The sequence below is a fragment of the Podarcis melisellensis genome (assembly GCF_964234715.1).
Source record: "Podarcis melisellensis genome assembly, chromosome: 3".
In the NCBI taxonomy this organism is placed as follows: Eukaryota; Metazoa; Chordata; class Lepidosauria; order Squamata; family Lacertidae; genus Podarcis; species Podarcis melisellensis.
In genome coordinates, this window is record NC_138530.1 from 70,432,753 (window position 1) to 70,457,191 (window position 24,439).

Sequence of the window (24,439 nt, forward strand, 5' to 3'; positions counted from 1 at the left end):
AAGGCTTTGAGTTGACAATACTTGTTAGTATCCTTATACACAGAAGAGAACAACTTTTCCCCTCCCAGTAAGTCATTTCAATTCCCACTCGCTCACCAGTTTAGTTCCCCTTTTGATGCCCTGTAAATTTGATGTCCTGAGTTTAATTCAACCCCAACTTTTCTTTCTCTGAAGATTTTTTTTTAAAAGTGGGCTATAAATTTATTAAACAAAATAATTAAATATATCGACTACATAGGTTTCCAGTACACTTGTGCTGTATTCTTTAACATACTATATTTTTGGTAAGCTTTTGTAATATTTCCTGGATAGTTTGAGAACCATATGCGAAAGATTTGTTTTAAAGCCATCTAGGATTGTGTTAGTAAGCAAAGTCTTATCTTTCAAATCCTGTGATTCACTCTGGTCCATTTACTACATAGATTTTGGATGATAAAATGCCCCTCATGTAGGACTAGCAAACAGCCATAATTATGATGCATAGAGGATATCCAAATATGGAGCTTAGTGGAAGGTCTAAAGTGCTGAACTGCCATTTACTACAATAGGGTTGTTCAGCATACAGATCATGGGACAAACAATAACCTTACACCTTACTGAATATTTGTTTTCCAGACCTTTTTATGGTTACCATGAAAAAGAAAGACAATTTATGAAGATCTACCTTTATAATCCTGCTATGGTGAAAAGGTAATGTAATAAAAATATGATGTGTCTACTTTAGAAAATAACACTTTCCCTGTTACCTTTCAATATTGCACTCTCCCAGCGGCTGCCTTTAAAAACAATTTAGAAGCTGCTGCTTCTAATTCTAATCTGTGGATCACTGGTGGCTCCTGGATCATAGTTTGGGAACTTCTGGCTTAAACAGATGCAAACAGCTTCTTTTAATATCAGCTCCTGCAAATATAACACATGTAAATTGGCTCTTTGGAACATGGTTTTAGTGCCTAAAAATTTAACTGCTTAGTTATAATTCTGTGTGCTAGAAAAAGTGTATTTTGTACTTTTGGCTTGTGTTTCAGTATTGATCAGCATTATATTTTAACCAGCGCTATGTTTAAACCAGCATTATATTTAAATAATATGGTAATATGTTTCATTTCTAACTTTTCCCCATTTTAGAGTGTGTGAGCTTCTACAAGGTGGAGCCATAATGAATAAAAACTATCAACCTCATGAAGCTCATATTCCCTACCTCCTCCAGCTCTTTATAGATTACAACTTGTATGGAATGAATCTAATAAACCTGGCTGCTGTCAAGTTTAGAAAGGCGAAGAAAAAAGGTATGCAATTCCAATTCATAAATATTATTTAGCGGTTTTTGACAAATCTCTGGAATAGACTTTGTGTGACACAAGATATGATAATTGATTCTGCCTTTCTAATAAACGATGTATTTTCCATACTATTCTTCACTGTTAGTATACCATGTAATGTGTAGAGATGTAGTTTGAATTGAGGAAAGAAACACAGTACTTTCCCACATTTAGAGACAATTTATTCAGCTTGGGGTTCTCTTAGGGTTATTTTTGTGATGATAGGAAGTTAGCTGGCATATACAGAGCTACACTGGAACTACTGCAGCCTCCTATTTAAGCATTAGCCAGCAGTCATAGATGACAAGTAATTCCATGCAGCTAAATATGGTGAATTGCTTCATTTTTCCTCTGTGCCTAGGATAGACACCAGGCAGGCAGCTAGAGGAGAGACGCCCCCTCCTCCACGCCTAGCATAGAAATGCTCCCATATGAGATGTGATGCTCAATCAAGACAACCTCCCCAAACCTATGGAAACACTGGTAGAGACCTATTAGATTAGAGGCTTTAAATAGGCATTATAAATCGGTTCTAAGTAGTGGTTCCAACTTTAAGATCCTGTTACACTTTTCACAATAAATGACAGACTAGCTGCTATCATTGCTGTTTATTGTATTTTAGATTATGTTTATTACATGTGAAAAAGAATTAAAATACATTAAAAAGGAATGCAGTGAGATGATTCAGCAGGCTATTAATTCTGTTTTCAGGCTAGTAATTTTCTATGCTTATTCACAAAGTTGTGCTGTTTAGATTGTACAGCTGCCCTACATTTGTTGTAAGGCTGATAAGACAACCATCTCATGCATTAACTGAATACATGAGGAGGAAGCAGGAACACTCCTGTCAGCCCTACCACAGATGCTGACACATTCTTTGTACATCCTCATCACCCCAGCAGCTGCAGGAACATAGCCAGCAGGCAAAAAAGCATTTAGTGCATATATATGGGGGAGCCTCTGCTTTAGGGAATCTGTCATAGGCAGTAGCAGACAGTTGGGTGTAGTGGCAGTGCTTACCGAGCAGCAGAGACCGGGAGAAGCCAGATATTTGGAAAGTTAGTGTTGTGCAATCCACTGGCAGAAGTGCTGTATCAGCTCCACTTCTGAGTTTGCACAGTGGCAACTTTCATTTGCCTTGTTTCCCACTTTCCAGAAACAAACCAGCAAAAACTGGAAAAATGTGGGGAGTCCCATTTTGCTCCCTGGGCCTTCACACCACTGATAATGAAACTGTATATGATTGAGGCAATGTGTGTGCACAGACATTTCCCCTTTCCCCTGTAGGACCTTGTTAACATTTCTCAAGCTCCTCCTTCCATGAATGTCAATAATTATCTTTGACTCTCTACCGTGACACTACTTTTCAACACTGGGAGAGCAGGTTTAGTCCTTTTTTTTTTTTAATTACATCCTGTTTTTCACTATCGAAATCTCAAAGCATCTTACAATGATAAAAATATACATTAAAAAAATAAATTAAACCTCAAATACTTAAAACCTCAGAAATATAAACAAAGAAAATTTACCTCAACTGCTAGATTGCGACCGCTTCAAATTCTCTGACAGAAATGTCTGGCTCAGATTAATTTCTTCCAAAACCATACTTTTTTTATCATGCAACAGGAAACTAGTACTGTTGTGAGAGGACAGTTGAGTTATACTAATGGGCATTTGGTTAGGGACCAATCTGTGGAACAGAGTATTGAGAACAAATAAAATATGTGACCCAAGCAAAAAAAAAGCTAAGGCTCTAGAAGCTCAAACTTTGTTGGAAAGTATTAGTAGGTTCTCTTCTACTTATGCTATGCCCAATGTTCTCTGAATCTGAAAAGGTCACATAGGGCAAACAAATGGGATTAGAGAGTTTTAAGAACATAAGACATATCCTGCTGGATCAGAGCAAAGGCCCATCTATTCCAGCATCCTGTTATCACAGTGGCCAACCAGATGCCTATGAGAAGCCCACAAGCAGGACCTGAGCATAATAAGTTTCCCTGCTTGTTTCCCCAGCAGCTGGTATTCAAAATCATATACCTACTGATACTCTTGTATTTTCTCAAGCACCCTTTCTTAAACTGATTTTGCATTTATTTTTGTTATAGGATTCTGACTTCATTCACAATGCAAGTGGAATATGAATGTTTTGTTAAAGAAACAACAACAAAAATCACTTTCAATATAAAATGTTTAGAGTAATAATAGTTCACAGTACCTGAAAGCTTATCTACTGTTATCTGTTTGTAGGTGATGTATTAGAAGAAAGTGGATCTTATAAATATAGTTTGTCAGGACATTCTGCTACCAGAACCCTTCTTCAATGGGAAAACAATCAAATACCAAGGTTAGCATCTCTGAATATATCTCTCTCTAAATAGTCTTGAGACCACTTAGTCTAAAAAATAGTTATAGCATAAGCTTTCATGGATTGAATTCCACTTCATCAGAGGCTTGAAGTGTTACCCTGAGATACAGAAATATATGCATATTTGGGGGAAATTGTAAACAGTAATGTCAAAAGAAAAGGAAATGCTAAAAGTATAGCTGTTGATAATTACGTTATTAACAGTGGCCACTGACTAAAAAATAGTTGGAAGTATACATGTCCAGGCACTGGTTAGCTAATTAACACATGAAATGTGAGAAAAAGAAATATTTGCCCTGGTTCAGTGTCTACTTGCTATCACTGGTGGATTGATTCAAGACAAAGGTGGCTGGATGGAGGAAGCACAGATAGGCCCAGTTAAGCCATGGTTAAAAATATGGTTCTGACCAAACAGGATTTACTAAATACAGTAAGTCTTCAACTTATGAACATTTCACTTGTGTGCATTCAGCTTTACACCAGTGGCAAAAAATAAATATAAAGTAAGGAGTGGGGTTCTGGGAAACATTGCTTTGGCAATCCCACTCACTGCTGAACCCAATGTGCTTTGACTATATACAATTTTGACTTTAGGCGCAATCCCTGTACGGTAAGAATTCACCTCTACACCACCTTGTTCATTACCCAGTTGAGGAACAATCACCTTTTGAATAAACAATGGACCCAAGGAAACTATTTCCAAGTCCATCATCCAGATTTAGGAACCCAGCATTTATTATAGCTACAGTGGTGCCTCGCAAGACGAAAAGAATCCATCCTGCGAGTCTCTTCGTCTAGCGGTTTTTTCGTTTTGCGAAGCAAGCCCATTGACGGATTAACGGTATTAGCGGCTTTTAGCGGATAAGCGGCTTAGAAAAAGGGGGGAAGGGGGGGGAAACCCGCAGGAACTCGCAAGACATTTTCGTCTTGCAAAGCAAGCCCATAGGAAATTCATTTGGCGAAGCACCTCCAAAACGGAAAACTCTTTCGTCTAGCGAGTTTTCCGTCTTGCGAGGCATTCGTCTTGCGGGGCACCACTGTTGCAATAGAACAGAGCTCACTCAGCTCAATGTGCCAGTTGAGAAGGTCTGCCCCGAGGCACTTCAGAACAGATGTTCAAACACAGCAAACAAAGAGTCATAAAACTTCTTCACATGTGTCAGGAAAGGTTACAGGTCATGAAAAGTACCGTATTTTTCGCCCTATAGGACGCACTTTTCCCCCTCCAAAAATGAAGGGGAAATGTATGTGCGTCCTATGGGGCGGATGCAGGCTCCTTGGCTTTAGCGATAGCAACGCGAAGCTTCTGAAGCCTGTGCTCTGGAGGCTTCGCGTTGCTTTCGCTGAAGCCAGGAGAGTCTGCACTTTGAGGCTGGCGGTGAGGGAAAGCAGCGCTTCCCCCCACCGCCAGCCCCACAGGCTTGGGGGCAGTGGGAAGGCGTGCGACACCTTCGCACTGCTCCCGGACCTGGTTTGGAGGCTGGCGGTGGGGGAAAGCAGTGCTTCCCCCCACCGCCAGCCCCACAAGCTGGGTCGAAAAGCCTGCAGGAGCCGCGCAGCCTTTAAAGAGTGCACCGCTCTTGGGGGCTTTTCCCCAAGGAGGGAGAAGAGACTGACTGGCCCGAGTCAGTCCCTTCTCCCTCCTGTGGGCTTTTGTGGGAGGTAGGGGAATTCCGCCACCTCCCGCAAAAGCAGGGAGAAGGTCTTAGAGTAGCGCACAGGCTACATGCAGCCTGCCCGCTGCTCCCAGAGCTGCGGAGGGGGAAACCATTTTTTCCCCCTTGATTTCCCCCCCTGAAAACTAGGTGCGCCCTATGGGCCGGTGCGCCCTATAGGGCGAAAAATACGGTAAAGCACATGTGGCTGCATACTGATATCTTCACCTCCACAAATATATACAAGTACAATAAAACACCAAACAATAAAAATACAAATCTTGCCTATATTTCTATCATTGTGAACACATGAATGTCTCTCCCTTTTGGTACATTCACAAACCACTTATTTAAATACATCCTGACTTACCGTATTTTTCGCTGTATAGGATGCACCCGACCATACAACGCACCTTGTTTTAGAGGGAGAGAACAAGAAAAAAAATTCTCTCCCTCTCTGCGCAGCACCCCTTCAGTGAAGTGGCAGGAGAAACTGAGTCCCTTCCATTTCTCCTCCCGCTTAGCTGAAGGGGCGCTGTGCCTTAGCTGAAGGGGCACCTATCCTTCAGCGAAAGCAACGCGAAGCCTCCAGAGTGTGGTGGGAGCTGAAGCCAAGGAGCCTGCATTCGGTCCATAACACACACACACACACATTTCCCCTTAATTTTTGGAGGGAAAAATGTGTGTCTTATAGAGCGAAAAATACGGTAGCTGTATTTATCCCATGGGACATATTCTGAACCTAACTTGCTTGTATACTCTGCCCCGTGCTGCCTGCAAATCTCTGTAGATACTTTCTTTCAGTGGTGCTGTTTAGGTAAAACGAGTCTGTTTAGGTAAAACGAGTCCATTAAGGTAGGGAACAGGTGATGATTTGCATACATGTTCATTCAGAGTGCATGACTAATGTGCTTCTGCCTACCATCTAACTATGGCATAAATATCATTACTTTAAAATGTTCAGACTGTTTAAGATAAATTGTGATTTAATATTCAGTTAGTTATTTTTTCTACTAATAGAATTTAAGAGAATATAATTTTAGTGGGTAGTACCATATTTTAATCATCCTTTAATTTTAATATAATTGCAGTTCTTTGATACTGGAGGGTGTTGAACCACAGAGTACCTGTGAACTGGAAGTAGATGCAGTGGCTGCTGATATTTTAAACAGATTGGATATTGAAGGTAAACAATTTTGCTTTGTGTAATCATTTAGGACATTAACAAGTTTGTTTTTTATGCGTGCTTAGCACAATCTTCCCAAGCTGCTCCTCCAGATATTTTGGACTGCATATTTTGGACTCTGCCCCAGCCAGAGCAGAAAAGGAAGGCTGGCATAACCCAATGCATCCTAAGTGGTATTTAAAACCTCTAAGTTACAGTTAACCTAGTAAGTAAATATAACTGAAGGGATTATATAAACAATTGACACAAGGTGAAGGCAGGAACAGATGGTGGGGTTCTATGCCGCTACCCTCCCAACAGTGGCATTGCTGCCACTTACTGGGAAGGTGCAGGGACAGGTACGCTAGCTGAGCCACTCTGGTACTGAAGACAGTGTCCCACGTTACTCCCACAGCATTATGGTAAACAGCAGCAATGCTGCTATTGGGAGGGTAACAACATAGCACCCCCTCACCACAGTAGTCACTTTGGGAAGGCAATTGTCTGAAAATATTGTCAGGTTAATTCTTGAAAATAGATTGTACAGCATAGATTGTACAGACAAGAGGTTTTGCAGTTTACATTTTAGTAAGCTTGACACTCCTGTTGAATTTGCTGTATTTTTTACTTTTTCCAGCCCAGGTTGGTCGGAACCCAGGTTTGCAAGCGATATGGGATGATGAGAAACAACGGCGTAGAGAAAACAATGAGTCCTCTCAAATTAGTCCTCCTAACTCACAAGGTAAACAGGTCAAAGTTGTTGTTACATATTTATTTCTCAGTCACAATTCCTGGGCAGGTACGTTTGATGGGTCAGTACTCAATTAAGCATTTGCTGCTTGTTGGGTTGTTAATTTTATCACAGCAATCAGAAAGTCAAGAAGCTTTCCCATTCTTCTTCTAATACAATACTGTAGTTAATAAAATTAATGGAGACATCATGATAGTAAACTTTACATTCTTTATTTAAGCTGCTGTCTGGTTCGTTGATTAATTTTAAAATGGTTAATCAGTCAGTGCAACAGTTTTAGGACTACTGACACATGGTCCCATCAGATTGCCCCACTTACCAGCCTCACTTGCTGCAGTCTTCAGACCACCTTCAAGGACAGCCCCACACACAATGCAATACAGTAGTCCAGATGAGAAATAACCAGAACATAGACAACTGAGGCCAGGCTACCTGTTCCAGGAATGGCCATAGCTGGCAAACCAGCCTAGGCTGGGCATAAGCTCTCCAAACGACAGAAGCCACTTGAGACTCTTTTTTCAAGGCTTTAGGTGTATTTCCATTCCACTGATCACTCCTTGGACCCATACCGTCAATCCCCTCCTAGATTTTACCAGATCTTATGGGCAACAATTGAGAGAGCATGTAAGTTAGTCCCAACACTGCAAGCATCCCATTCACATCCTTGGGCTGCAGCAACTGAAAGTGATCCCACAAGCTATAATTTGATAGTGCTCTAGGTTCCTACAGTCAGTTGCGGCATCAAGTAGAGGGTGATTACAAACGTTTTTGAGAATGTTTGTGCAAACAGAAGAATTCCTCTTGATTTAGAGTCAGTTTTTTCACACAGTGCTCTTCCTCTAATTTGGAAACAGCCTTCTGTGAGTGGGAGAAACTTAATTAGTAGAACAGCAAATTTGGATATAATCAAGAGATTATATTCCTTATAATATTTTTATAACTATATAAAAAGCATGGTAAAAAGAAAACAACCTTTTAAAAATTGGCTCAAAGCTGCTTGAAATTCAGACTTTGTTGCTTGCTCTGAGCTTAAAAGTATTAGAAAAAATACATAAAGAGAAGGGTACTAATTGTTAATAGAATGCCTATGAAGTTTCAGTTTCTTATTTAGGAATTCAGTAGTATTTTCTTTGTTGCTGTATTAACCATCCTGTATAACCTTTCCCCCTTAATTAAAGATCGTGGATTTGTAACTGCAACAGAAAGTGAAAAAATCTTTCAGAAGAGGCTTAAAGAAATCCTCAAGCAAAGTGATCTCTCTGTGTAAGCGTGCATTTAGCTGTTACTCTTGTTTTTATTTGTGAGTTGTACAGTCATTTTAAAAGTTTTTTTAATTTATTAATAAGGACATTATCTGGATCACTGGACTACAGTAATGGATCACAGGAATTCTCTGCAGAGTTGACGCTACATTCTGAGGTACAATCTCCTAAAGTTGTTCCGTGTTCACCAGCAAATATGGTAGAAGTACACAGAGATAAAGAACTCAGCAAAGGTTAGTAGTATTAATACAGTTGGCTTTTAAGTCAAATACAGCTCATGAGTACATCCTAGCTGGAATTACTTTTATGGAAAAACTGAGCAAAGGAGGAGAAAGAGACATAGAAGAATGCACAAGGAATAATCTTTACCTTTGCATGTCTGTCTACAATATTCTCAGTTCTTTTCTTTCTGTGTCATAAAACAGCTGAGAAAAGCAAAAGTGAAGAGATGGAGAGAGAGAGAGAAAGGCACAGAAAAAACATTTCTCTGCCTGCATGCTTGCATTTCACTGTTTCTGAGGGTGTGGTGATGGTGAGAAGTGGCACCAAGGAATAGGATACCTTCTGCATTTGCTTTCCCCAATAGTTTTTTTGGGCAGGGGTGGGGGGAGAGAAATTTTTGAAGAAAAGAGAGGTTTAGTGCACATCCTTGTGCCCCACCCTCTCCCAAAAACTCTATTCTCTTTCCAGAAATTGCTGGGAAGAGGAGATCTGAATTGCACCCCTCTGTTCTCAAGTGCAGGAAGATCTACTTTCAGGTTTCCCATAGGCATCTGGTTGGCCACCATGAGAACACAATGCTGGACTAGATGGGTCATTTGCATGATCTAGCAAGCTCTTCTTATGCTCATGTAATCTTCTGCCACTTCCTCTGAGCAAAATGCCTGGGAAATGGCAACTTGTGAAAGGAGAAGGTACCCTTTGGAAATGTATTGATCTGCTGCGAGTTCCATTAAAAACAGTTTTAAATAACCACAAGTGAGTTTGCTCAAATTGTATTAAGAAAAGTCTTGCCACCATGAATTCCTATCTCTTTCAGACTCTGTAAGGTGTATAAACTTATGCATCTCAACTAGCATAAGTCTCTATCTTCTGAAAATCTTGTTCAACTAATTTGGATATTTAATTTGGATGTTTAATAGTCTTCAGCGACTACTTTTGTGGGGGAAATGTGTTGGCAGCTCATGTGCAGAGTTTTAAATCTCATTTTTAGAGGAGTCCAACAGGAAGTATAAGGAGGAGGAGGCGTTTATTAATGAAGAAGCTATTTTGAACATCATGGAAAATAGTCAGCATTTTCAATCCTCATCTCAGAGACTGAATAAGACCCCGGTGTTCAGTAAGTACAACATAAATATATTCTTTTTCCCCACAATAATAGGTTATTCTTCAGTAAGCTGGCAGTTTTATCTCTAGTGGTCCATGCAGTTTGTCTAAACTGAATTTGCTCCAAAAAATAGATTTCTGTAAAGTATTTCTAGTTTAGCTGTTCATCAGTAGTGGTGTTCTGTTACTGATTGAAAAGAGGAGCATTTGGGTCCTAGTGCTCTGTAAAACCACTTCCATTTGGAAGCTTGAAATTAAAATATACACCGCAAAAGTGAGAAATTATCAAAAGGTAGTAAGATTCTCAAAGGACAAGGGCATCAAAAAGAAGATACTGTAAAAAGTTTTGTTTGTCTAATACTTGCTTTTAAAATATTGCGTTCAATCTGCACATGGAAAATATAGGTTATTTAAAAGAACACATCACAAAGATAATCTTGAACTTTTAAAGATATAGGCTATGTCTGAATTTGTTTTTGTTTTTCTTTCAGTGGACAGTAGTGCTGATCAAGCCATGATACATCTCTTGGCTGGGTTGGAGGATGATGGATACGCAATTGGAGGACATGGTACATTATCACAACACTTCTCCTCTGGAAGCTGTAGAAATCCCCAGAACAGTGATGATGAAGAAAATGAACCACAAATTGAAAAGGAAGAAATGGAGCTCAGCTTGCTAATGTCCCAACGATGGGACAGCAGTCCGAATGACGTGAATGCAAAAAGAAGGTATCTTCTGTTTTTTGAATAATAGCTCCGGAGGAAATGGTACTAACGAACTTAGACTGAAGTTCTCATACTTAATAAAGAAAATCAATGTGGGTGTCCAGACACTGGTATACTATGAAGAGAGGTGTTTATTGGACAAGAAATGTGATTGGTGATATAATTTCATGTGGCTCAAATGAGCAGGCAGATAAGAAAACCCAAGGGTTACTAGACTGCCAGAGCTTGAATGGAATGAGAGAGATTTGTAAGTGTGTTCTGCAATGACTGCTCCAGAATTCTACTCCTTACTGTGTATTCCTATATTTGCTCAATGGGTACATTACAGTCATACCTCGGGTTAAATATGCTTCGAGTTGAGTGCGTTTGAGTTGCGCTCCGCGGCAACCCGGAAATAACGGAGCGTGTTACTTCTGGGTTTCGCTGCTTGTGCATGTGCAGATGCTCAAAATGACGTCATGCGCAAAAGCGGCACGTGCATGTGCATACATGCTGTTGCTAGATACGTTTACCTCTAGATGCGAACAGAGCTCCAGAACGGATCCCGTTCGTATCTAGAGGTACCACTGTATATTAATGTGTGTTAAATACTGTGAGGAGGAAGGAACAGTGCTGCTGTGTCTGTGTAAGTTGTTACAGGAAGCCCCACAAGCAAGAAATCAGGTTTCTCAGCATGCAGAGATAAAACAAAACCACTGGCAGGGGTGGGGAGGTGTGGACTTGATGAGAAATTACAGCGATGATCGCTGAGAGATGTAGGGGAAGAAGAGGAATTTTCAGGCCACAAATCCTGCTTTCTGAGTGAACAGTTTGGGTGAATAAATAAGAGGATGAGCCCTCTAAAGAAGGTCCATTGGAGAAGGGAACACCCATACTTGGTGCAAATAAGAAGGCAACAAGAAACAGATATATTGGAATCAGGGTTTTGGAACACAAACTCACAGTAGCATGCTTGTAACAGAAGAGTGGTGGAAATTTTAGGGGAAAATAGGATTTCGGAAGCAGGATAAAATACAAGACCGGGGGGAGAAGTCCTGTGATGAAAACGGAATCAACAACAGGCTCATTCAGTATAATCTGATGTAAGATTGTATTGGCACTCTGAAGATCCACTGGTGGGTGGATTTCAACCTCTGTTGAAATTTGAACCCTACTGTGATTTTCATGAAATATTTTCGTATTCTCAGGGGAAGAAACCACTCTATGATTATTCACTTTTGCATCCTCTCAGTTTGAAATACAGTTTAATGACTGTCTTTAAAATATTGTATTAGACCACATTCTGTAGTGTAATAAGTTAATGTTCATTTTTAGTAAGCAACGTTCAAATTCTTTGTATCCTTCCTTCCCAAGCAAAGTATCATGTATTAACACCATAACCAGTAAATTCTCAAGTGGCTGACCAAAGGTTTTTATATACCTGAAATAAATTGCACTTCCAGGTCATTGGGCAGAAGTAGGAACCAGAGCTCAACTGAAGATGATGGCACTTCAGAAGATGATATGGACTGGAGTGAAAACAATTTGCTTCTGGCAAGCCTATCTATACCTCAGTTAGATGGAACTGCAGATGAAAACAGTGGTAAATCATAGTTTTGGAATTTCATATACCCATGAGAAAGTAGTTTTCCCTTCTTGATAAAAAAATATCTCAATAGATACCTTTGTACTAAATATTCTGCAAATATAGTCTATGAATTAGAATTCTCAACATAAATAGGTTGAAATTTTAAAACTGCATTAATTCATCTGTTTAAATTTCCTAACTTTCAAATTGTGACACAAAACTGTAATGTCTTTTTTATTTAAAATATTTATTATCTATTCTTCATTGCAACTGCAATTCCAGAGTAGGTTACAAATAAAAACAAATGCAAGACATACAGTAAACTAGATGACTCTCAGGAATCCCTTCCAACTCTACAATTTTATTATTATTTTATTCTAACCAGACACTAAACTTTTTTGCAACTAGCCAGGCTCCTCATGACAGCCATTTTATGGCAACTATATCAATTTCCAAATGTGCCCTCAAGCCCCATAATGTTGGGAACTCCAGATCTAGGTAAAATAGAATTACAAACTTTTCATGTCATTATTAATTTATTTCATATATTTGTATACTACTTAATGCCAAAACAGACTTTAAGCAGTTTATAAAAGATAAATGCATTGTTTACATGGTGAAATTATAGGCTATTTTATCATTTCAAAAAAGATGAAGTATGTGAACTAAACTGCCTTTGTTTCTGCCAGGAATAGAGGGATACATTGTATCAAAGACTAGCAGGCAGCGAAGTGTCAGTTAAACTGTCATTGCAACCTAGTGTTGGCAAGATGCCTATATTTGAAGTGGTTTCTAGCTTTATATTCAGTATCGCAGGCATCAACAGGGTAGCCAGTTTTAATTGGATCATAGACATGCTTCCTCATCTTATTGGCTCATAATTACAGACCAATAAAGGTTGAATTTCACCCAAATTGTAGTGATTGGGTAAGGAGGGATTGTAAAAGGTAGCAAAGCTCTGTGGCAGTCCTGAAAAGAAAGGTACTATCAAGTGACAACTGCTTATTGTAAACTTGAGGTGGCAGTTGTTGCTGCGCCAGGTTGAAGACTGCAGAGAAGTGAAGAACTCCAGGCCGAAGGAAATGAGGACCAAGTTGAAGCCTGCATGTAAAGTCCTAGGTGATGGGAGTTGTGTGTTAATTGGAGAAAGAAAATGATAGGGTAACTGGCCATGCTTGGTTAGGGGATAAAACTGCAGTTTTACATGTCTAACTTCTTAAAGGGGCAATAATCCTGTTTATGCAGTGCTATTTAAAGTAACTAAGTGTAGCCTGATAAATAATCCTTCAAACAAGCATTACTATTTGTTAATACCTAAAAATAGCTTCACTACAATTTTAGTGCCTTGTTTTTAACTTTAAATTTAGTATTCTAGTCTGCTTTGTCCCATATCCATCTGTAGCTACTGAAAGGTTAGCTGTTACAGGAGAATATAAAGGTGTGCTATGGTGGCTGCAGAGATGAAGTGCAGGGCAGGGGGCGGGCACAAGTAGAATAGTCAGATGCGGGGATTAAGTGGAAACTAGCAGTAAGGAGAAACAAATATTAATCGCCACAATGTAACTGGTGAGAAAAATACAAGAAGGTAAGTGACTACATGTTGGCTTAATAATGTTCTAGGTTTGGGCCATTACAATAACAAACATATATATAACAATTAAACAAAAATACAAGAAAACCATATAATGCAATAAAATCCTAGAAAAACAGAAACATAGTAGCACACTTTAAAAGCATCTTAAGAGACAAGGGAAGCCTGACTTCAATTGTCTTTGAGATATAGATTGTAGGGAGTAACTAAATTCCAAATTAAAAATACAGCAATAAAATATTTGAGTGTGGTATTGTTCTAATAATAAAAACTACCAAAAACTACCAAAAGTGAGTTTCAGAGGAAATGTAAGATTAAGGAAGAGATAGAGAGATTGGGTCTCTTAGCAGTTGCTATTTTACCTAATACTTAAGTGACTGGCTAATCTTTAAAATAGCTGATCTTAAAAAATAAAAGATGAATAGTGAAAGTTGCATGTGTTGTATCTATCCCTTTCTAGACAATCCGTTGAACAATGAGAATTCTCGAACCTCCATAATTGCAACAAGCAAAACATCTGTAAAGTCTTCGATTTTTCATAAAGATGCTGCTACTCTGGAACCACCTTCTTCTGCTAAGATTACCTTTCAGTGTAAACACACAAGTGCCCTTTCTTCTCATATTTTGAACAATGATGACTTAGAAGGGCTTTCTCAGCCAAACAAAGGAGACATAAGACCTGAATTGTCAGTCCATTCTCTTACAAAAGAAAGCACTTACAATGTGAAATACCCAACATCCTTCAATAATATTCTCCATTCTGAAAATTCACACACAGAAAGTAATAAAAGTGAAATATTCCCTGCTTCGTGTGAAACAGTTTATGAAGACATTTCCTCAGTAAGTAGACATTTGCCTCACAGAAAGTACACTGGAATAAGAAAAACAACAAAGGATTTATCTCTGCATATGAACCACCAAATGGGTGAAAGTTTTTCAGTTCAAAATTCTAACTTTTCAGATTTGGTCCACTCCAAAAATAAAGCATCCTATGAAGCAAATAAAAAAGCCAGCAACACAAATACAGATAACCTCTTCCCAGCACCAGAAAACCGTGAAAAGATGTCTTACTCAGAGGGTAATCGAACTAGTATTTATTCTGCTGAAGGTAGCACTGATGGAGATGGCCTTAATAACCTTAAAATTAGATATGAAGAATTTCAGGAGCACAAAGCTGAAAAAACAAATGTTAATCAACAAGCAGCGCATTACATGTTCTTTCCTAGTGTTGTTCTTTCTAATTGTCTCAGTCAGCCACAAAAATTAAGTCCTGTTACATATAAATTGAAAAAAGGCAAGAAACAATCTAGGTTAAAACTAAATAAAAAGAAAGTAATTCTTAGCAATCAGCTGTCTACAACTATCAGCGATATTGCTTCCACAAAAGAGAGCTGCTATGTACAAGGTAATGCTAGTAATAACATTCCTGATAAAGACAGTTTGTTACCAAATGATATCATTCAAGTTTCTCCTGGTGCTTCAGAAAATAAATTGTCTATGGATACAAGTAATTGTATTGACTGCCATTTTGAAGATGGAGCTGATGGTGCTCGAGAATCTGAGCAGGCGTTTGGGCTATGTGGAAATAAATACACACTCAGAGCTAAACGCAAGATAAATTATGAAACCGAAGACAGCGAATCTAGCTTTGGTGTGCATAATTCAAAAATTAGCCTACCTCATTCTTTGGAAAATGATGAAAATATTGATGGGTCAAAAAAATGTCGAAAACGAAGAAAACTTTCTAAAAAATTACCACCTGTTATTATAAAATATATTATTATAAATAGGTTCAGAGGGAGGAAAAATATGCTTGTTAAACTAGGAAAAATAGATTCTAGTGAGGAGCAAGTTACACTTACAGAGGAAAAAATGAATCTATATAAAAAACTTGCACCTTTAAAGGACTTTTGGCCAAAAGTTCCTGATTCGCCTGCAACCAAATATCCTATTTATCCATTAATGCCAAAGAAAGGTCACAAAAGAAAAGCAAAATGCAAGTCAACCAAGAAAAAGGTTGGAAAACTGCAAAACATGAACAGTAAAAATATTAAAAGAACCCTATATTTCAGAAGAAGAACCTCTGCCTTTCTGTCTCCCCCTCTACCATCATATAGCACTGAAGCTGAAGACTGTGACTTGAACTATAGCGATGTTATGTCTAAATTAGGCTTTCTGTCAGAAAGAAGTGCAAGTCCAGTTAATGTATCCCCACCTCGCTGTTGGTCTCCCACTGACCCAAATGCAGAAGAAATTATTAATAATCTAGAAAAAGAAACATTAGTGTTTAAAAATGCTACCACAAATAGCACTAAGACTGTTAATTCCCATACAGGAAAACATAGTCAAGCAAAAGCTCAGACTAAAAAATGTAAAAAGCAATTTGTTAATACTACTGTTAGAGTTAATAAAAAGATTAGGAATAATCTGACTAACAAAACCGGAAATGAGGTGAAGAGAAAGCCTAGAGCAAAACAAAAACAAAAAATAGAAAAAGTGTCAAAGTTGATGACAGTAACAGATGAAAAAAGTAGTATTCCTCCTTCAACTGAGGTTAAACTTGTGCTGAACCACCATGATTTACCTGAGAATGCTCACAGCTTGGGAAACTCGCAGCCACTTTGTACCCAAAAAGATATCCAAGCAACTGGCTGTTCAACAGGGCATCTACCATCAGCACAACTGCCATTGACAGCCCATGCACAAGTAAATCCATTGATATATTTCCATTCACTCTTGGAAAATGAAAAGCCTGTAGGATATCAAGGTTCCCTCCTGACACAGGAGGACCATCATCCAGCCATAACTTCTGTGGTGTCTGGAAAGGAAAAAGCCAAAATGAATTTCCAAAGAGCTACTAGTCAAAGTGGTATATTTAAGACAAAAGAACCAATTCAAAATAATTTATTTGACCAGTCTCACCATATATCTCAGGTAGCACTGAATGCATATAGTTCTAAAGATATAATGCATAAAAAGGCTGAAGAGGTTACAAATTCGCAGTGCAGACTTCTATCCCCTGTTGGAAATGTAAATGAAAATTATATTTCTTCAGACGCAATGAAGATCGATCAGATTCATCCTAGTAAACTTTTGCATTGTAAAGATAATCAGCAGCAGATTGTTTATCTTCCAGAATCAACAAAAAATGCTGAGCATATTTCTTCTTTTTTTAAAACTTCTGAGGAAAGCCATGGATCTTTTCAGTTGCCAAAAAAATGCTTTGTAGCTTCTTTGAGAAGTCCGGTTAAAAAGCTGGGATGGGAACAGAAACAAAGAGGATTTATTTTGGATATGTCACATTTTAACCCTGAAAAAAATATAAAACAAAAGGGTCTGTCAGAAACAACCTCTCAAACCAAAGCTGATTCCCAGTGTAAAGGCAAGACACTGGTAACACCTTCAGCATTCAGTGAAGGACATTCTGGCTTAGCTGTTCTTAAGGAATTACTTCAAAAAAGGCAACAAAAAGCACATCTAAACAACATGCATGAGCAGTTATCATTTAAAACTCAGTTGAACAGAAGTGCTTCCTACCCTCTTGATCAAAACAAATCAGTTAAAAAATCACGTTCAGTTGCATCCCCAAGAAATCCTCGTACATCTAGGGAGAAAAAATCTAAAGGAAAAAATCTCAAGCTTTTAAAAGATTCTGCAAAGCAGCAAAACAGTAAGACTGGCCATGTTTTATCTGTTGATAGCCCGGTTTTTGGTTCAGATCCAGGTTTTGAAAGTTGCTACTCACTTGAAGACAGCCTGTCACCTGATCATAATTACAATTTTGATATTAATACTATAGGACAGACTGGATTTTGCAGCTTTTATTCTGCAAGTCAGTTCGTCCCAGCAGATCAAAATCTACCACAGAAGTTTCTGAGCGATGTAACTCAGGACCTTTTTCCAGGTCAAGCAGCAGAAATGGATCTTTTAAGCCACAATAGCAAAATTTCTAAGGAAGAAAATCATTATTCTTCAGACCCCACAGCTTGGTTAAGATCTGGTCCACTAAGTCCTCAGCTTTTTGATAAAAGGTGCCCAGATACGAATGAAAACCATCTCCACAGCCAGTGGAAAAATAACATTATTACATCAACATCTGAACCTAGCTTATCACTAGATGTGCAACAGGCAGAGATGTGCCAAAAGGAACAATTTCAGTTGGAGAGAAATGCAGTGAAGAAAGGAATTTTTCTTAACCTTTCATCGCCAAATAGTGATTGGAGTCAAAACCACTTTAGAAAGGAAGCCACTTTTGAACCTGTTCAGTCACTTGATTCAATTAGTATATCTTTTTCTTCCATTTTATCATCACCGGATGGTGAACTTATGGATGCAGCTTCTGAAGATTTAGAGCTGTATATTTCAAGAAACAACGAGGCATTAACACCAACCCCAGATAGTTCACCTAGATCTACAAATTCCCCCTCACAGTCAAAAAATGGAAGTTCTACACCTCGTGCTGCTCACATCCTTAAGCCTCTCATGTCACCTCCAAGTCGTGAAGAAATTATGTCAACTTTACTGGATCACGATCTTGCAGAAGCAATTTATCAGGAACCATTTTGCAGCAACCCTTCTGATGCACCAGAAAAGCCAAGGTAATGTGGTAATACCAGTGGACTAGTCACATTTTTCTATTTTATACCTATGTATTTTTAGTTGGCTTTTACATAATTTATATAGTCATGGAAAAATTAGGTGTAGCTTTAATGTAGCATTCTTTCCTGTTCCCTTAAGCAAGAGCCAGAATTCCATGGGGTTAAAGTAGCTCATTAATCTACAACAGGGTTTCCAAAACTTGGATCTCCAACTGTTTTTGGACTACAGTTCCCATCATCTCTAGCTAGCAAGATTAGTGGTAAGCCATGGTTGGAATTGTAGTCCAAAAAGAGCTGAAAACCCAAGTTTGGGAAATCCTAAAATTCTATAAAAAGAAAATATTCTGCTTTATCTTTGCAGATTCATAAATTCTGGGCACCTTGAAGAATTTAACATAGGGTTGTATTCAATGTTGCAGGTGTAGAAAACAAACTTTAACAGTCAGTCTCACCTTTCCCCTCCTGCTTCCATTATCTATCTTGTAAAACCTCTCCTGAGGGTGGGGGCATGACATACTGTATTACACAAGGTTGAGGTTGGCAGGAGGTATCACCCAAAATTGAGCAGAAGGACTTATAAGGGCAAAGGAAAAGATCTATTGCTCATGCAATACTGAATACAATTCATAGTCATTAGCTATTGCTATGGGGAGTTGCTATGGGGAGTATTGAAATGTGAATCAAAACTTTAAATGTCTGTCTTTGAAATGTTGATGGCCTAATTTGTATATTGACAAATACAAGAGTTGATATTATGTGACGGAATCTTTTTTCCTGACAGTTCTTTTCTTCTAGTAAGATAAATTTATTGTTAACTGAAAATAATATCTTCACAGAGAAATTGGAGGACGACTGCTTACAGTAGAAACCAGACTTCCAAATGACCTACTTGAGTTTGAGGGAGACTTCTCATTGGAAGGGCTGCGACTATGGAAGACTGCATTTTTGGCAATGGCACAAAGCCCTAGACCAGGTTCTCCGCTTCGCAGTAGCCAATCCACTACTGACAAAAAGCAAAGAAATAACCGTAAAACTAGTGAAGACAAAAAGATAGTGATCATGCCTTGCAAATGTGCACCAAGTTGCCAGCAAGTTCAGTCATGGCTGCAGGCAAAAGAAGATTATGAACACTTTAGGAAAAGAATGATTACCAAATCGATTGAGGTGGAAAAGGTTGATGAGAGTTTGAACTGCACGTCTTTGCCAAAAAACATGTGTTCTCAAATGGCCAAGGCAGTTGAGAATTCTATCTTGCCAAGCAAAAGTGTTGTAGCATCAGAAGGTACTTGTTTTTCATCCTCAAATCCAATGCCAACACAAACTATGGAAAAGCATGATACAGATATCCCTGAAATGAGTAAGACTGTGCTGCTTGACACTGCAGCAATAGAAACAGACAGGGATGAGGAGAATTATGTTGATTATAGCTCCCCTGATTCATCAGTGCTTCCGCCTTGGCAACAAGTAACATCCCCAGATTCCAAACAATCTTCCTCAGAAGATTCAGAGGATATTTTATCCTCTATGGAAGAAAATGAAACATTAACAGATGGAGAACAGAAGCTTGTCAAAGAGGAAAGCAAGATACCCTTCACTGTCTCCCCATTTGTGAACAAAGGATGCAATAGTAATTCTGAAACTGCTTGCCTGCATAGTACACCCCTTAGAGAGGAAATGTGTAAAGGAGGAATAACTGAAACACCTGGATTCACTCCATTATTACCAGGTAAGATTATGAAAGGAGTGGTTTGCAGAAATTGAAAGTGAAATTATGCAAACATATATGTACTTATGTAATAGAAGATAGGCAATAAAAGCTTGAAACCACTTATGGAAGTATTATTAGACAAGTAGTTTAAGGTTTACTAATAGAAAATAGCCTTAACCAGAATAACTTGATTTTTTCCATAATATGTAATTAGCATGACCAAGGAAATGAAGATTAGTTTTTATACTTGGGATAACTTTTAGGACCAGCAGTATAAGATGCTGCAGTGTCAGACCATTCTATGCCTTGATATTGTACTTAACATTTTGTAGCTTTTGAAAAATTAATTCAGTAATACTAAAGGATGCTTTGAGGGGACCCGGGTGGCACTGTGGGTTAAACCACAGAGCCTAGGACTTGCCGATCAGAAGGTCGGCGGTTCGAATCCCCACGACGGGGTGAGCTCCCATTGCTCGGTCCCTGCTCCTGCCAACCTAGCAGTTCGAAAGCACGTCAGAGTGCAAGTAGATAAATAGGTACCGCTCCGGCGGGAAGGTAAACGGCGTTTCTGTGCACTGCTCTGGTTCACCAGAAGCGGCTTAGTCATGCTGGCCACGTGACCCAGAAGCTGTACACCGGCTCCCTCGGCCAATAAAGCGAGATGAGTGCTGCAACCCCAGAGTCGGTCATGACTGGACCTAATGGTCAGGGGTCCCTTTACCCTTTACCTAAAGGATGCTTTAGTATATTTTTGTTGTGGTAGTCACTCATTACTTTCTCCTCTTTCCTTCATCCCAGGTCCAAACATTCAGAAATTGAATCCTAGAAGGGGAAGGAATATTGATGCTTTTCGAAAAGTACTTTTAAGAACTCAAGTCAAGGTAAAAATGGAATTGGATGCATTTTTATTAGGCTCAATTTTAGTTATTTTCTGAGTTCTGAAGTAAAACATTTTACCTTTTTACATTACTGTAAGGATACTTCTGTACAATAATTATACTTCTAATTTTTCTTAATTGAAATTGCATCATAATATTTGCACTGAAAAGTGTCTTGACATCAACTGATGCAGAACCCAGCAAGCGATTAACTGCATCTGACCATTGTGAACACATCAGTCTGCCGTTAAAAGAAAATCAGTAACTCCCACTTTATTTCTGGACTCAAGTAATAATACTGGTTTGGATGTATTTGAATACTGCAGGGCTCTAGCATGTTTTGTAAAACAGTCCTTCTGTGAGCAGAAAGTGCATTCTGTGCCAGAAAAGTACCTTTAACTCTTTGGTACTTATCTGTGATTCTGATTGTGAATATTGTTGATTGCCCCCCCCCCAGTCAAATTCAGTTTGACTTTCCTTAGTGCTAAATACATTTAGAATGCATGCCGGGCACCTAGAACCTGATCTAGTCAGACTAGGGAACCCATTCCTATACACCTGCAGCAGCAAAGGACCCCTTGGTCCTGTGGTGCAATTCCATGTGACTGATATGCATGTGTGAATACTGGAATCATGTTGATAGTGTTAGTTGCTTCCCTCCTCCAGCCTTTTATTGCTTAGCCAAAAGTTAGGAAACAGTTGGTGCGCAACCTTACAAGATTTGCCATACCCATATGCCATACCCGTTGCTCCATTTAGACACACTCTTAGTGGTGTGTCTAACGCTACAGTGAAATGGTTCTCACGCATGTGCATGTAAATAGAATAGAAGTTTGATATGGCAGGGCTTCTGTTCCTGGAACTGAGTATAAGTTAATATATTTTATTACTGTTAGCAACTGAAGAAAATCAGTAATCTAAATAATGAGTAATCCCAATAATTGAATTTGTTCAATAATTAGACTTGGTAGAGTTAAGGCCTTAATCAGTGAAAAGTTTATTGTTGTTAATGTTTTATTTTTACAGAACCGATTCACTCCTTTTAATGCCCCAAAGAAAGAGACTTCTCAGATTGAAGGACCATCATTAAACAACTCATATGGTTTTAAAATAAGTGTACAAAATCTTCAGGAAGCAAAGGCTTTACATGAGGTAATTTACAGTATTATTGAAGATGCTTTACCTATGGTTGCATTTGTTTTTTCTATGTCTTTAGCAATTCCTGGTTTTATCTGTAAGCTGCCTTGAGTCCTGTCAGGGGGAAAGGTGGGATATTTCTTTCATTCTTCAGTCAGATTTAGCATTTAAGAGGGTTTGTGTTTTACTCAAACTGCTGTGGCAGTAACCAAAATTGTGTGGTTGCTGCTGTGGCAGTAACCAAAATGTGAGATTCTTGATTTCTGATTTAAATACATCCAGGATTTAAGAATTTTAGTATATGACTGCTTATCCACTGGATTTATTTATTATATCGCACAGAAAGCCTTCCATTTACTCACGTTCAATATGTCCATGATTGTGTATATGTGCATTGTGCCAAACTTGGAATTGACCCAGAAACAGCATAAAGATCTCACTGAACCATCACCAAGGGGGTTGGAATGGGGTGTTTGCAGGCTTTTTCAATGAGTTTCAATTTTATGTGATTTCACTGACACCTGTGGTGCCTCGGAACATAACCCACATGTAAATGGGGGGTTGCCTGTATTATATTTTTATCCAGCTCTTCGAACAAATACTGTCTCCCAAAACTGCTCACATCAATAAAACAGTGGCATGTCTTGTCATCAGACTAGCAAACTAAAAAGGCAAGATACATGATGGAAGGGAAGGGAAGGGAAAGGAAAAGAGAGAGGAGGAGGTTTGGTAATGCCAGGATGAAGTTGTGAAGTGGACCCAGCTGATCTTTCTTTGCTGTTTTTCTTGCTTGTATAGAAGTGGTGCAACTACCCAGTGGCTCTTTGTAGATGGCAATAAGGAGATTGGCAAATCTTGGAGTAAAATGGTCAATATATATCAAATGTAACAGAAGTAAAGTTGTGTCAAAGTAATGCATGTAGCTTGTGTGTAACACAAAATGGAATACCCAAGGAAGGCAAAAAATGTGCTTTTTCATAGCTTATCTGGAGCCATTGAAAACATGCTTCTTGAACCCTCAAATGAGTAACCAGTTGTGACCTGGGGTAAACTTGTGCCAAGCCCAGAGTGGATGAGTTGTACTGTCTGTCTGGCCCTGACTGAGGTAGATATATGCAGAGCCTTGTGTAGGCCTGCATATCTCACTCAGGAAGACCCATAAGACCCAGGAAACCTAGCTTCTGTGCGACTTTGTCTCATAGGTCCCATGAGATTTGGAAATCCCAGGTCTCACACTTTCCTTCCCTGGCATCACAACAGCCAGGGTAGGTGTGCTGGGTAGACACTGAGTAATCTCCCTACCTGCAAACTCATAGCCTCAACAAGCCTTGTTATCGTCACAGATCCCCTAGGCCTCTGGCTGGTGGCAAAAGCATTCTCATCACTTCCAAAGTCATGGGACAACTGGCAATTACAGCAGAGTTCTTTCTGACGGGAAGGAGGAAAGCAACCTTCCTGCAGCTGTTTCTTTTTCAGCTATCTAAAAATATTGCAGGCATTTAAAAAGTGAAGCATTTAACATAGCCCTGGAAATTTTTCTAAGAGATCTAGCAGGTGTAGGCAGCCTGGATATAGAACACAAGATCCTCTTTGAAGGTAACGAGACTTTGAGGTTCTTGGTTTCTAATCTAAATACAATCTGGAATGACAGATATTTGCTTGTAACTTTGTTTGCCCTATGCTTTTATTTATTACATTACATCAGCTTTTGCCAGTCTGGTCCCAGCCTGTGCTGACCGTGGTTGACGGTAGTCCAAAATATATGGATAAGCACCAGATTGGCAAAGGCTATGTTACATTATCTCTTGCACTGATGACCTGTGCTTGATTAGCATTAAAATTTGTCAGCTTGTGGAAAGTTAACAACTCGTTCTGATAAAATAATTTACTGCCCTGCTTTTCAGCCGCAGTTGGCTCCCCAAGCAGTTTGCATTTAAAATCCATAAAGCATACAATGGGGTAGAGATACATGGAGGTATCTGGCAGTTGATGTCATGGTATTCTCCAAGCTTATGCTCAAATCTAGAGGAAGAGAGGGAAAGGACTTGCAGATGGAATGAAGGGCAGATTAATGGAAAACATGCCAACTCACAGAAGTCACCCTCCTGATTATCTGCAGTCTTCTCTTTTATATTCCCATTACTTTGTGTCAAAACTAATTAGGTATAACTCATTTAATATGTATTTTCTTTGGATTTCACATTCAAATAATCCACGTATAATTTTTTTCTGTTGAGTTATATTTTAGTATGCTTTGTGTATTGTGAATGTAACCACCTGCCTTTAAAATAAATTTAATGTGAAGTTTAAATTTCAGAGCCATTCAAGCAGGGTGGATGCTATGTGTCAGTTTTCCTCTTGCACACTGGTCATATCCTGAATTAGCTAAAA

The 24,439-nt window shown here is 38.9% G+C and overlaps 1 protein-coding gene across 1 annotated transcript in view; it reads left to right on the forward strand.

The window, feature by feature from the left end:
• Window positions 1-24,439, forward strand: part of REV3L (REV3 like, DNA directed polymerase zeta catalytic subunit) — a 62,158-nt gene that overhangs the window by 9,052 nt on the left and 28,667 nt on the right. The window contains exons 3-16 of the mRNA XM_081905506.1: window positions 616-690; window positions 1,126-1,286; window positions 3,567-3,663; window positions 6,431-6,525; window positions 7,142-7,246; window positions 8,434-8,518; window positions 8,602-8,750; window positions 9,731-9,856; window positions 10,335-10,572; window positions 12,012-12,151; window positions 14,188-18,325; window positions 19,162-20,051; window positions 20,832-20,914; window positions 21,938-22,063. Coding sequence (XP_081761632.1) covers window positions 616-690; window positions 1,126-1,286; window positions 3,567-3,663; window positions 6,431-6,525; window positions 7,142-7,246; window positions 8,434-8,518; window positions 8,602-8,750; window positions 9,731-9,856; window positions 10,335-10,572; window positions 12,012-12,151; window positions 14,188-18,325; window positions 19,162-20,051; window positions 20,832-20,914; window positions 21,938-22,063 — 6,508 coding nt within the window. The remainder of the gene's footprint in view (window positions 1-615; window positions 691-1,125; window positions 1,287-3,566; window positions 3,664-6,430; window positions 6,526-7,141; window positions 7,247-8,433; window positions 8,519-8,601; window positions 8,751-9,730; window positions 9,857-10,334; window positions 10,573-12,011; window positions 12,152-14,187; window positions 18,326-19,161; window positions 20,052-20,831; window positions 20,915-21,937; window positions 22,064-24,439) is intronic.